The sequence below is a fragment of the Martes martes genome (genome assembly GCF_963455335.1).
Source record: "Martes martes genome assembly, chromosome: 7".
NCBI classification, from domain to species: domain Eukaryota; kingdom Metazoa; phylum Chordata; class Mammalia; order Carnivora; family Mustelidae; genus Martes; species Martes martes.
Window position 1 is genome coordinate 52,109,427 of NC_137894.1, and position 12,794 is coordinate 52,122,220.

At 36.1% G+C, this 12,794-nt stretch overlaps 2 protein-coding genes across 2 annotated transcripts in view; one reads left to right on the forward strand and one right to left on the reverse strand.

The window, feature by feature from the left end:
• LOC308346819 (olfactory receptor 4F3/4F16/4F29-like) overlaps positions 1-12,794 on the reverse strand; it is a gene marked incomplete at both ends in the record, with an annotated part of 298,432 nt that overhangs the window by 102,264 nt on the left and 183,374 nt on the right. The gene's annotated exons all lie outside the window — the stretch shown is intronic.
• LOC308346818 (olfactory receptor 4F15-like) lies at positions 1,635-2,570 on the forward strand (the record flags this gene model as incomplete). Its single annotated transcript, XM_080809866.1, has 1 exon — positions 1,635-2,570. One exon carries the CDS (start codon positions 1,635-1,637, stop codon positions 2,568-2,570), a length of 936 nt encoding a protein of 311 aa, XP_080665992.1.

Genomic DNA, 12,794 nt, shown 5'->3' on the forward strand with positions numbered 1-12,794 from the left:
TGTATGGAAAATGCTTTGGGATAGGCAGCCAATACAGATAACAGCAACGGATGACAGAAGAAATTTCAAAAACAATTCAAAATCAACAGTACCAAATTTGGAGAACAAGTATGTAAGATAAAGCCTAAAAATTGTTCATTATATGTGACATTTTTATATGTAGACCATTGTGTACTAAATTCCTGGTAACTTCTCTAAAAGAATTTTCTGGAACAAGTGGCTTGTTTTGGCTTGTTGGGTAAATACAATGTGTAAGTTAAGATAAACTCACCTGTGAAGGGCTTTTAGAGAGTAAAGGGAAAATAAGAAGGATACCCCCCTCCCTATCCTTGAAAGATTTGATTTTTGAAGGAGAAATGCTATGTCCAACACATTAAGGGAAGTAAAAATTTCAGATGTAGGAAAAAGATTAATGTATCTTGATCCTTGGAGAGGGTTGGAATGTACTTGGAAGTGCCAGCCTTGAAAAGCACAGAACGTTGGTTAGAATACATTCTCAAGTAGTAAAACTCTAGATATACCACTCCTAGTTTTGCCACTTCATCTTTCTCAAGCACAGTTTCATTTGTGAAGTGGGGATAATAAAACAGTCATTAGGAGGTTTGAAAAAAATAATACACTTAACACAATTCCCTAAATATAGGAGACACTCATATCTGTTATCTGTGATCATTAGAATTATTGTTTATAATTAAATTAACTCCTGTTTACTCTCAGATATACAATATTTTATTTTATTTTTAGCTTGTCATTAAGTAATCTGTTTACTAAAAGTGGTTTTGGACCAATGGTGATAATCATGTCATAAACTTAGTATTAATAATAAGCCTGTGCACCCGAATTCCATTTAAACTAAAAAGCCCAATATAGTGAGTGATGGGATATAGTCAAGTAATTTTGTCATGGTGATCTCTATAAGCCCAGTGAAGAATGAAAAAAAAATAATTTTTATTTAAATTCAATTTAATTAACATACACTATATTAGTCATTTCAGAGGTAAAATTTAGTGATTCATCAGTTGCATACATCAGCCAGTGCTCACTACTTCAAGTGCCCTCCTTAAAGCCCATCAACCAATTACTCCAGCCCACTTCCCACCTCCCCTCCAGCAAACCTCAGTTTGTTTTCTGTAGTTAAGAATCTCTTTGGTCTGCCTCCTTCTCTGTTTTCATCTTATTTTATTTTTCCTTCCCTTCCCCTATGTTCATCTGCTTTACAAGAAGGGAAAATTTAAGGGACTAAGAAAGTTTCAGGTAAGAGAATAGAGAATTAGATATTTATGTGATATTATGTGGTACTAAAAAAACACTTAGGGCAATGGTCATGGATTCTAGATAATGATCTAGAAATCTTTGAGGAAAAAAAGATTTAAGTATGGGGTGAAAATTAAAGTAATCCCTTTGTCTCTATCTGCAAAATTTATAGTCATATGTTTCCCTCATATATCCCCCTTTATATAGTAAATTTGCTGCTAACCTTATTTCCTCCAAAGTCTTCGTTTTTCTCCCCTCAGGCAATTATATCTAACTTAATTAGAAAGGCAATTAGGGGATCTATGTTTCTGCCAGTGATACTTACTCTTTTAAATTTTCGTTCTCAGGTCACTTGAAAATCAGCTCTCCTGTACCAGTCAATGGGTGGACTAAATGACTCTGTGGTCACTGAGATTGTGTTACTAGCACTTTCTTGTTCTTGGGAGAAAAAAATTTTTCTCATCTTGATATGTTTGTTGCTCTATTTGGGGGTCCTCTTGGGAAACCTTTTTATTTTGTTTTTGGTAATTTTTGATTCTCACCTACATTCTCCCATGTATTTCCTGCTGGCCAACCTGTCCCTCATTGATGTGGGTCTTTCCTCTACCACAGTTCCCAAGATAATCAAAGACCTCTTAAATGAATACAAAGTAATTTCTTTCCAAGGTTGTATGGCACAGATATGTTTTATTCACATCATAGGAGGCGTGGAGATGGTGTTACTCATAGCCATGGCATTTGATAGGTGTACAGCAATCTGTAAGCCTCTTCACTACTTAAAAATCATGAATCCTAAAACATGTATTTCATTTGTAGTCACTGGATGGGTAACTGGGGTGATCCATGCTATGTCTCAGTTTTTATTTGTTATAAAGTTGCCTTTTTGTGGGCCTAATAAAGTGGACAGCTTTTACTGTGACTTTCCTAAGATCATAAAACTTGCATGCACAGATGCAGCCAAGTTTGAGTTTATTGTTACTGCCAACAGTGGCTTCATGAGCACGGTCACCTTCTTCCTGCTAATACTTTCCTATTCATTCATTTTGATCACAGTCTGGAAACATTCTTCAGGAGAATTATCCAAGGCATTTGCTACTTTGTCAGCTCACATCACTGTTGTTTTTTTGTTTTTCACTCCATGCATGTTTTTGTATGTCTGGCCTTCTCCCCCACCTTCAATTGATAAAAATCTCTTCATTGTGGACTTTGCTATCACCCCTGTCTTGAATCCTGCTATCTATACACTAAGGAACAAAGACATAAAGGTGGCTATAAAAAGACTGTGCAAAAAAATATCTTTTTCCAGATTATGTTGACTGCTTTTTGGGGGGAGCTCTAAAACTATACATCCCATTACACACTGATCCACCCCTACTTAGCTACCTCGAATTTAACATATCCTGAACAAATTCATCATCTACCATTTTAAGCCTGCTACCACTATACCTGTGGAGTATACAACCACTACCAATCATGTGAATGTAAATTCATCATACAGAGAATAGCATAATCTAACAAAGAACATTTTAATCTTGAATTTTTGTTTATTTTTCAAATAAAATATAATAATACTGTTTCTGCTATTCATAACATCTAAAAATAACCTGTAAATTAGTTCTGATGAATGGATAAACATCAAAAATCATCACATTAAATTGCTCTGTGTGTGTGTGTATGTGTGTGTATGTGTAAGGCTCCAATGGCTTTACTTATTTTTTAAAAGAAGACCCATGGGGTGCCTGGGTGGCTCAGTGGGTTAAGCCTCTACCTTCACCTCAGGTCATGATCTCAGGGTCCTGGGATCAAGCCCTGCATCACTCCCCCTTTCCCCTCTGCCTGCCTCTCTGCCTACTTGTGATCTCTCCCTCTGTCAATAAATAAATAAAATCTTTAAAAAATAAAAAATAAAAAAGAAGACCTTGGAACAAATTCAGTGGGGCAGGAGTTTATTTAGATGGGGCATCAGGAACACATTTGTTCAGAAATGGAGACAGAGGACAGAAAAAGAAAGGATGCCAAAAGTGGTTATATTAACTGGTATTCTACCATATGGACATTGCGGTGCAATTCTGCTATGGCCCTCTTGGAGAATGTGCATAATCTATAACTTATATTTGTTTCACTTGAGGCAAGGAAGCTGTGTATTTCTGTGTTGGTGTAGCTCTAAGGTATTAACTCCATGGCAGTTTCAGGCTTCCCCACATAGTAGGTTGAGCAGTTTTGATATCCAAAGAAAAGTTCTCAAGCAGAAAATCTTTGCAGTTTATGGTATAAAACAATATACATTCTTAGGGATATTAAGCACAGAGGGATATGTATGCAACATTGAAATCATCAGATGCACTCCACATCTTCCCATGCTTAGAGGTATTCATGTTCCATGTAAGTTCACTCCATCATTGTTTCTTCAAATACAGGAGCATTAATGAAACAAGTATTCTTGTTTCAAAGTTTCAAAGTATTCTTGTTGTTCAAGTTCTATCATGCATATGTTCCCAAGAAGATTTTCATTATCTCCTTCCTCCATAATCCATTCTAGATTTTCCTCACATTTGTCCAGCACTTCTGCTGATCTAGATCACTTGCCCAGATCCATATCTTCCCACCTAGGAAGGCTAAATCCATGATTATCATGCTCTTGTCATGCTTCAATTGCTGCAACTGCCCATTTAGAGTTATCACCAAGTGTGCCAACCATTCTATTTCTTTGCATTAATGAAATTTAATTATACCTGGCATGATAGTAACTGTTTTTTTGTCTCCTGATCTACAAACACAAGGAAACAAAAATGACCAGTGAGCTACTAAAACTTCAGGTTTACTGAAATGCTTCTCTGTCCCCAGAAGAAGCATTCACCCTACCCAAGCAGAGGTCAAAATTATAGGTCCAGAAAGCTCAAATTCCCCCAAGGAAGTGATGGTGAATGGAGCCACTCTCACTGACTATCTTTGGTTTCCAAACCTATGCATTTTGGAATACGATACCTTATAATGTCCATTGGTTCAAAAGTATTTATCACATGTTAAAGCACAAAGTGTCATCACCAAACATACTTACTTGTACCTTTATTTGCGTCTTTAAAAGGCTATTCCCATGTTCTATTAGTTCCACACTTTTGCATACCATATATTGCTACACCAGTAGATCACTTGGTTATGTGCCCACTGTTGTACTTTCTTGGCTGTAAAGATATTTCTTTGTCCTAAGCAATGTTATGAAGGACATTAAACTTACTATCTTCGGATCTCTTAATGGCCAAGCTACTGCCATAGGATAGTCAAAACCAAAACCATAATTGGGAAACATCTTTACCACAGTAAGAACTACTCACAACTCTTCCACCATGAAAGGGACCTAATGTAAACAACTATAAGTTGTTACCAAGTTGTTAATTAAATGTATTAACAGATGAAACCATATAAAGGGCTCAGATTCCATCTGTATTTTTTTTTAAGATTTTTATTTATTTGACAGACAGAGGTCACAAGTAGGCAGAGAGGCAGGTGGGGTGGGGGGGGGAGCAGGCTCCCTGTGGACAGAGAGCCTGATGCAGGGCTCAATCCCAGGACCCCAGGATCATGACCTGAGCCAAAGGCAGAGGCTTTAACACACTGAGCCAACCAGGTGCCCCTCCATATGTATTTCTGAAATGACAAACGTTAATAGTGGCTGTCACTTTAACTACCTTACTAAGAAGACAATATACTGAAAGAACCCATGGAAAGACTTCATCCTTGTCATTCATAACTACTTCATTCATGGGTCCATAGTACAAGCACTATAGTGGCTGAACTAGGTTATCAACTCTTCTTGGAACACAGTAGAATTCTGCTGAAATGCAACAGAAACACAAATAAGAAGTATAAGTATTGTTCTTCCTGGTGTCTTATGTCTAAAGAAACAATTACATCACACATCATCATAGCCTATATTTAAGTAACTACTATCCACTGTAAGTGACAATCCCAGTTAGGCAGAAATTATAAAAATGACCCATACTAGAAGATATTTGCAAATGACATATCAGATAAAGGGCTAGTATCCAAAATCAATAAAGAACTTATCAAACTCAATACCCAAATAACAAATAATCCAATCAAGAAATGGACAGAGGACATGAACAGACATTTCTGCAAAGAAGACATCCAGATGGACAACAGACACATGAAAAAGTGCCCCACATCACTCGGCATCAGAGAAATACAAATCAAAACCACAATGAGATACCACCTCACACCAGTCAGAATGGCTAAAATTAACAAGTCAGGAAATGACAGATGCTGGCAAGGATGCGGAGAAAGGGGAACCCTCCTACACTGTTGATGGGAATGCAAGCTGGTGCAACCACTCTGGAAAACAACATGGAGGTTCCTCAAAAGTTGAAAATAGATACCCTATGACATGGTCATACCCTATGACCCAGCAATTGCACTACTGGGTATTTACCCTAAACACTGGGTATTTACCCTAAAGATACAAATGTAGTGATCCGAAGGGGCAAGTGCACCCGAATGTTTATAGCAGCAATGTCCACAATAGCCAAACTATGGAAAGAACCTAGATGTCCATCAACAGGTGAATGGATAAAGAAGATGTGGTATATATATATACAATGGAATACTATGCAGCCATCAAAAGAAATGAACTCTTGCCATTTGCAATGACATGGATGGAACTAGAGTGTATTATGCTTAGTGAAATAAGTCAATTGGAGAAAGACAACTATCATATGATCTCCCTGATATGAGGAAGTAGAGATGCAACGTGGGGGGTTTGGGGGGTAGGAAAGGAATAAATGAAACAAGATGGGATCAGGAGGGAGACAAACCATAAGAGACTCTTAATCTCACAAAACAAACTGAGGGTTGCTGGGGGGAGGGGGGAAGGGAGAGGGTGGTGAGGTTATGGACACTGGGGAGGGTATGTGCTATGGTGAGTGCTGTGAAGTGTGTAAACCTGGCGGTTCACAGACCTGTACCCCTGGGGCTAATAATACATTATATGTTTATAAAAGAACTAAAAATTTAAAAAAAAAAAACTGACCTATACTTATGAGGACAAATATCATATACTAGAGTCATTTGATAATTTCCAGCAGAGTGCTAGATCGGTTTTTGTTTTTTGGTGTTTTTTTTTTGTTTTTGTGTTTTTGTGTTTTTTTTTCCATAAAAAAAAAAGATAGGTTAATACATATGGTATGAAATGGAAGCATTAAGTGAAATATCAGCTCCAAAAACAAATAAACTAGCAATTAGGAAGGAGTTGAGGTAGTAAATCTGTGCTGTTGAATGTACACTCATAAGAATAAAATCAGAATAATTAGTAAGGAAAGCCCAGATAAGATTTAATGTCTATCCTATAATAAAGGTAGATTCTCAAAACAGAGGTGAATAAATCCATATAATCAAAAATAACAAAGAATTTGAACAAAAAGGTAAGTTCTTCACACACAAAAAATAATAGATACATTTCCTTCTCATAAATTAATTAGATGAAATTATTTTATAATTATATCATGAGGTAACTTTCAATAATGTGAGATTCATATAATCATGACATAAAATATTCACTCTTAAGCAAGGCAAAACAAGTAGAAAACATAAAAAAGCAAAGATTATATTTTATTACATTAAATTTACTTTAATTTATTTTTATTTTTACATTAATTTTAAATTTATCAAAAACAAATTAGTTCTAGTTCTGCATGTAGGAGCTTGTAGTCACTATTTCATCCTAACAACAAATACAAAGCAGAAAAGACTAAACAATCAACAACTCTTCTTGGATCAATAAGAAAGGGGAGGACACAGGGCAAACTGTTGTCTCCTAGATTAGAGACACAAACAACAGAAACTGTTATAGCAATGAGAGTTGGAGTAGGAAACATAAACCATAATTGATGAATTGCTGGAGTCTCAATACAGGCAATTTGGAAAGTTAAAAACTGTCCAGGAGAAACCAGCCATGGGGGGTTGGGGGGGTAGGGAGTCCAAAAAATATTGTGAGGTTTACTTCCAGCAGATTCCTTAGTAAATAACTGAGAAAAATCCCCTCAGGTTTCTGGCAGAGAAAGGGGAAAAGGAAATATTTTGAAATACATCCCAACACTTTGTTTTTCTTAAGAAGCTCTGCCCTCAATGGAAAGTAGTAAAGCAGAATCTAAACTACTGAGGTATCATAAGAACTTAAATGACCTGGAGAAGACAAATACCCAGCTCCAATATTTTTGCCATTTTGCCCCATCTAAGGTGGAATAAAAAATAAAAATAAACACACACACACACACACACACACACACACACACACACACCTGTAAAGTTCACAGTCCAGAGGCACAGGCTCATTAAAAAACTAAGACTTAATTGAGAGGCTATGTAATGCTTCCCCTCCACCCACACTTCACCACCACATTAACTAAGACCTATTTATAGCCATTTCTTTTACCCAGTACATCATGTCTATCAATGAAGAAAAAAATTACAAGGAATACTGAAAGGAAAAAATAAATTTGAAGAGACAGAACAAGCTTCAGAGCTAGACATCGCATGGATGTTGGAGTTATCAGGCCAGAAATTTAAAATAACTATGATAAATGTGCTAAGGGCTCTAATGGATAAAATAGACAGCATTTAAGAACAGATGGCCATTATAAGCAGAGGGATGGAAACCCAAAGACAGAACAAAAAAGAAATGCTAGAGATCAAAACCACAGTAAAAGACAAGATCGGTGACTTTGATGGGCTCATTAGTAGATGGGACATGGATGAGGAAAGAATCTCTTAACTAGATGATATGTCAATAGGATCTTTGACAACTAAAGAACAAAGGAAATAAAAAAAATTAAAAAAAACATTATATAAAGACAGTGGGATAACTAAAGGTGTGATATATGCATAATGGGAATCCAGAAAGAGAGAAAAGTGAAAATGGGACAGAAAAAAATATATTTCAAATGATAATGACTGAGAATTTCCCCCAAATTAATGTTAGACAACAAACCCCAGGTTCAGAAAGTACAGATAACATCAATAGGATAAATGCCAAAAGAAATTACACAAAGCATATCATTTTTAAATTACAGAAAATGAAAGAAAACAAAAATCCTGATAGAAGTCACAGAAAAAAAAAAAACAAAAACCCTTAATGTTTACAAAATCAAACAGAAGAACCATATCCAACTTCTCCTCAGATACCATGCAAGCCAAAAGGAATAGAGTGAATTATTTAATGTATTGAGAGAGGGAAAAAAAAACCTAGAATTCTATACTCAAAATTATCCTTTAAAGTAAAGAAGAAATAAAGACTTTCTCAGGCAAATAAAAATTTAGAGAATTTACCAGTAGACCTGCCTTGAGAGAAATAGTAAAAAGAAGTTCCTTAGAGAGAAGGAAAATAATATATGTCAGAAACTCAGATCTACACAAAGAAAGGAAGAGCACAGAAGAAGGAATAAATGAAGGTAAGATAAAAACTTATTTTCCTTATACATAATTGTCCTAACAGATAACTGTTTAAACAATAATAGCAATTACATACTCAATTATATACGCCTATGTTTATATATTATGCACGCATATGTGCACATAAATACAAATACATGCTTATATATGCTCACATTAAGTGAATTGAATGATAGCAATGATACAAGGAAGACATTAGGATTATTTTGTAATTACAAGGAACCTACAGTACCCATGAAGTAGTATAGTGTTATTTGAAAGTGGACTTGGAATAGTTGGAAATGTACACTGCAAATTCTTAGATAATTTTAAAAAGTTTAAAAAACTTACAAATTACATACCAAAAAAGTAGAGAAAACAGAATCCTATGAAATGCTCAACTAAAATGACAAAGTAGAAAAAGTGGAAAACAAACATAAGAACTAAGAACAAGGGCAAAAGTTGTAAAACAGTAATGAACATGGTCGATGTTAATCCACCAGTCAAATAATCACTTTAAATGTCAATAGTCTAAATGTACCAACTAAAAGAGGTTGTCAGAGTAGATCAGAAAACATGATTCAACTATATATTGTCTATAAGAAGCCCACTTTAAATATAAAGATACACATAGATTAAAAGCAAATGGACATATTTCACTCAGCTGAGTGAAATAAGTCAAGCAGAGAGAGTCAATTATCATGTGGTTTCACTTATCTGTGGAGCATAACAAATAGCATGGAGGACATGGGGAGATGGAGAGGAGAAGGGAGTTGAGGGAAATTGGAAGGGGAGATGAACCAAGAGAGACTATGGGCTCTGAAAAACAATCTGAGGGTTTTGAAGCGGTGGGGGAGTAGGAGGTTGGGGGAGCCAGGTGGTGGTATTAAGGAGGGCACGTATTGCATGGAGCACTGGGTGTGGTGCAAAAACAATCAATACTGTTAAGCTGAAAATAAATAAATAAATAAAAATAAATAAAAATAAAAAAAACCCTACACTTAACATATTACCTGCTGGTGAGAAACTTAAGGCTTTTCCATTAATATCATACAAGGGACGAGAACATCCCTCTTACCACTCCTTTTCAATGTTGTACTGGAAGACTAGTTAATGCAATCAGGAAGAAAAAAGAAGGAAATGAAAGTATACAGATTTGGGAGGAAAGACATAAAACTGTCTTTGTTTGCAGATAACAGAATAATCTATATAAAAAATCTGAAAGAATCAACAAAAAACCCTCCTAAACTAATAACCAATTATTGAAGTTTGTAAGAACAATACGGCTGGAACTAGAAGGATAATGCTAAGTGAAATAAGTCAGTCACAGAAAGACAAATACCATATGATCTCACTCATGTGTGGAATTTAAGAAACAATAAATGAGCAAAGGGGGAAAAAAAAGAGTGACAAGCCAAGAGTCTTAATTATAGAGAACAAACTGATGGTTGTCAGAGGGAAAGGAAGTGGAAGAATGGGTTAAATAGGTGATGGGGATTAAGGAGTGCACTTATGATGAGCACCAGGTGATGTATGAAAGTGTTGAATCACTCTATTGTACACCTGAAACTAATATAACACTGTGTATTAACTGGAATAAAAACTTAAAAAAGAAAAGAAAAATGAGTATGGCCTAAAGATTAGGGGGAAAAAATGAGGGGCTAAGATTTTCAAATCACTATCCCATGACTTCTACAATGGACAAGTGTATGCTACTATCTGACCTGCTGATTCTGTGGGGTGGTCAGCAGATTGTGTCCATTTTAGGAGAAGCCAAGCTGCAGAAGCAGATGAACAGCAGACCCCTCAGGTAAAGAGAGAGTGCTGGGAGAGGAACCAATGCGAGAAGAGTAACCAACTTCAAAGGCAGTCTCCTCAAACCCTTACTGATATGTTACAAAGCTGTCTCTCACCAGGACACAAGATTCCTCTGAAAAACAACCTGAGGGTTTTGAAGGGGGGGGGGAGGTTGGGGGAACCAGGTGGTGGATATTAGGGAGGGCACAGATTGCATGGAGCACTGGGTGTGGTGAAAAAACAATGAATACTGTTACGCTGAAAATAAATAAAAAATTTAATAAAAAAAAAAGATTCCATGGAAAATAAGATGTTATGAAATAAAAAATAAGAGTTGAAATGATTATGTTACGTGATCATTTTTAGAATGGCTAGAGTCTTTGTCCCACAAAGAATGTATATATAAGAAATTAAATCCATAAACACATGAAATTAAACCAAATTACCCTTAAATCCTAAACAACCTTGAAGCTTTGAATTCTAGTCAGTTAGGAAATGCCCGAGGCAGATAGCATACAAATATTTATATTTTCCCTGAACTCATGAGTAACAAAAAGTAACTATTCTCACTTTAAAAAAACTCAAAACTTCAAGAGTAAAATGAGAGTTTTTATACGTGATTGAAGTTATATTGTTATCAGCTTAAAACAGATTGTTGTATCTCTAAGATGTTTTGTTAACCTTATAGTAACCACAAGGCAAAAACCTACAGTAGATACACAAAAGAGAAAGACAAGGGAATTAAAGCATACCATTATGGTAAGTCACCAGTTCACAGAAAAGACAGCAAAACAGGAAGAAAGGTACAGGTATCTACAAAACATCCAGAAAACAATAAATAAGATGGCATTATCCTTTAGAATCCTTTCTGCCATTAATAAGTCCTAAACTATCAATAATTACTGTAAATGTAAATGGATTGAATTCTCCAATCAAAAGATGTAAGTGGTTGAATGACTAAAAAAGCAAGAACCAACTAACTATATGCTGCCTACAAGAGACTAACTTCAGCTCTAAAGACACACACAGTCACAAAGTAAAGGTGCAGAAAAAGATACTCCACGCAGATGGAAATCAAGAAAGAGCAGAGATAGCTAAACTAAGACAAAGTAGACTTTAAGTCAAAACCTACAACAAAAAAGTCTTTATATATTGATAAAGGCGACTATTCATGAGAAGGCTGTAGCAATCATAAACATATATATATTTGTTACATATACAGGCACAGAATGAATATACACACACACACACACACATATATACACACTATAATGTTCTATGCTATATATATATGTGTGTGTGTGTGTGTATATATATATATACATATACATATATATATATACTTGATCAGCTTGGGGGTATCTCTATGGTTGATCCTCCCCAATAGCACTAGGTCTGGGCCCTACCCTGCCCCCACCTGCCTGGCCTCCTCCAGTTGGCCCTGAGTCCTGGGGTAGGTGAGGTGTATCAGAAGCTGCTTGTGTCTTCTCCATGCACGCATCCTTGGGTCCTGCCTCCTGTCTCTGAGCTCTCATTCAGCCTCCTGTTGGCCAGGGGTGACTGGCATGGATCCTGCTCGCTGGGCCAAGTTGGCTCTCCAGATGCGGCACACCATTCCTCCCCTGATGCAGGTGTAGATGAGGTCATCTTGAGTGGCACAGGTCAGCAGGGTACGGAGGGTGAAGCTGTGGTTCAGCAGCATCTGGATGGTGCCTGAATCCACATTCAGTCCCTGTAGCCACTGCACCAAGCCCTGGTGTGTGTGTGTGTGTGTGTGCGCGCTATATATATATATATATATATATATATATACACACACACCACGTGCACACACACACACACACATAGGATAGAACATTATAGCATATATATATATACATATATATATATAGCATAGAACATTATAGCACACACACATATATATAGCATAGAACATTATAGCACATATATACATATGTGCTATAATACTAAGCAAATACTAATGGATATGAGGAGTTAATAGGAGGAGTTAATGAGGAGTTAAATAGACTACAATGCAAATATCATAGAGGAATTCAACACCCACTTTCAACAATGGACAAATTACTCAGATAAAATCAGTTAGGATACTCTGGATATGAACAATACTCTAGACCAAAGAGACCTCAACAGACATATACAGAACATTCATCAGAGCAACAGAACACAAATTCTCAAGTGCACATGAACATTCTCCAGGACAGATCATATGTTAGGCGACAGAACAACTCTACACAAATTTTAAAAGATAGAAATCATACCAAATATCTTTCTGACAATAATTA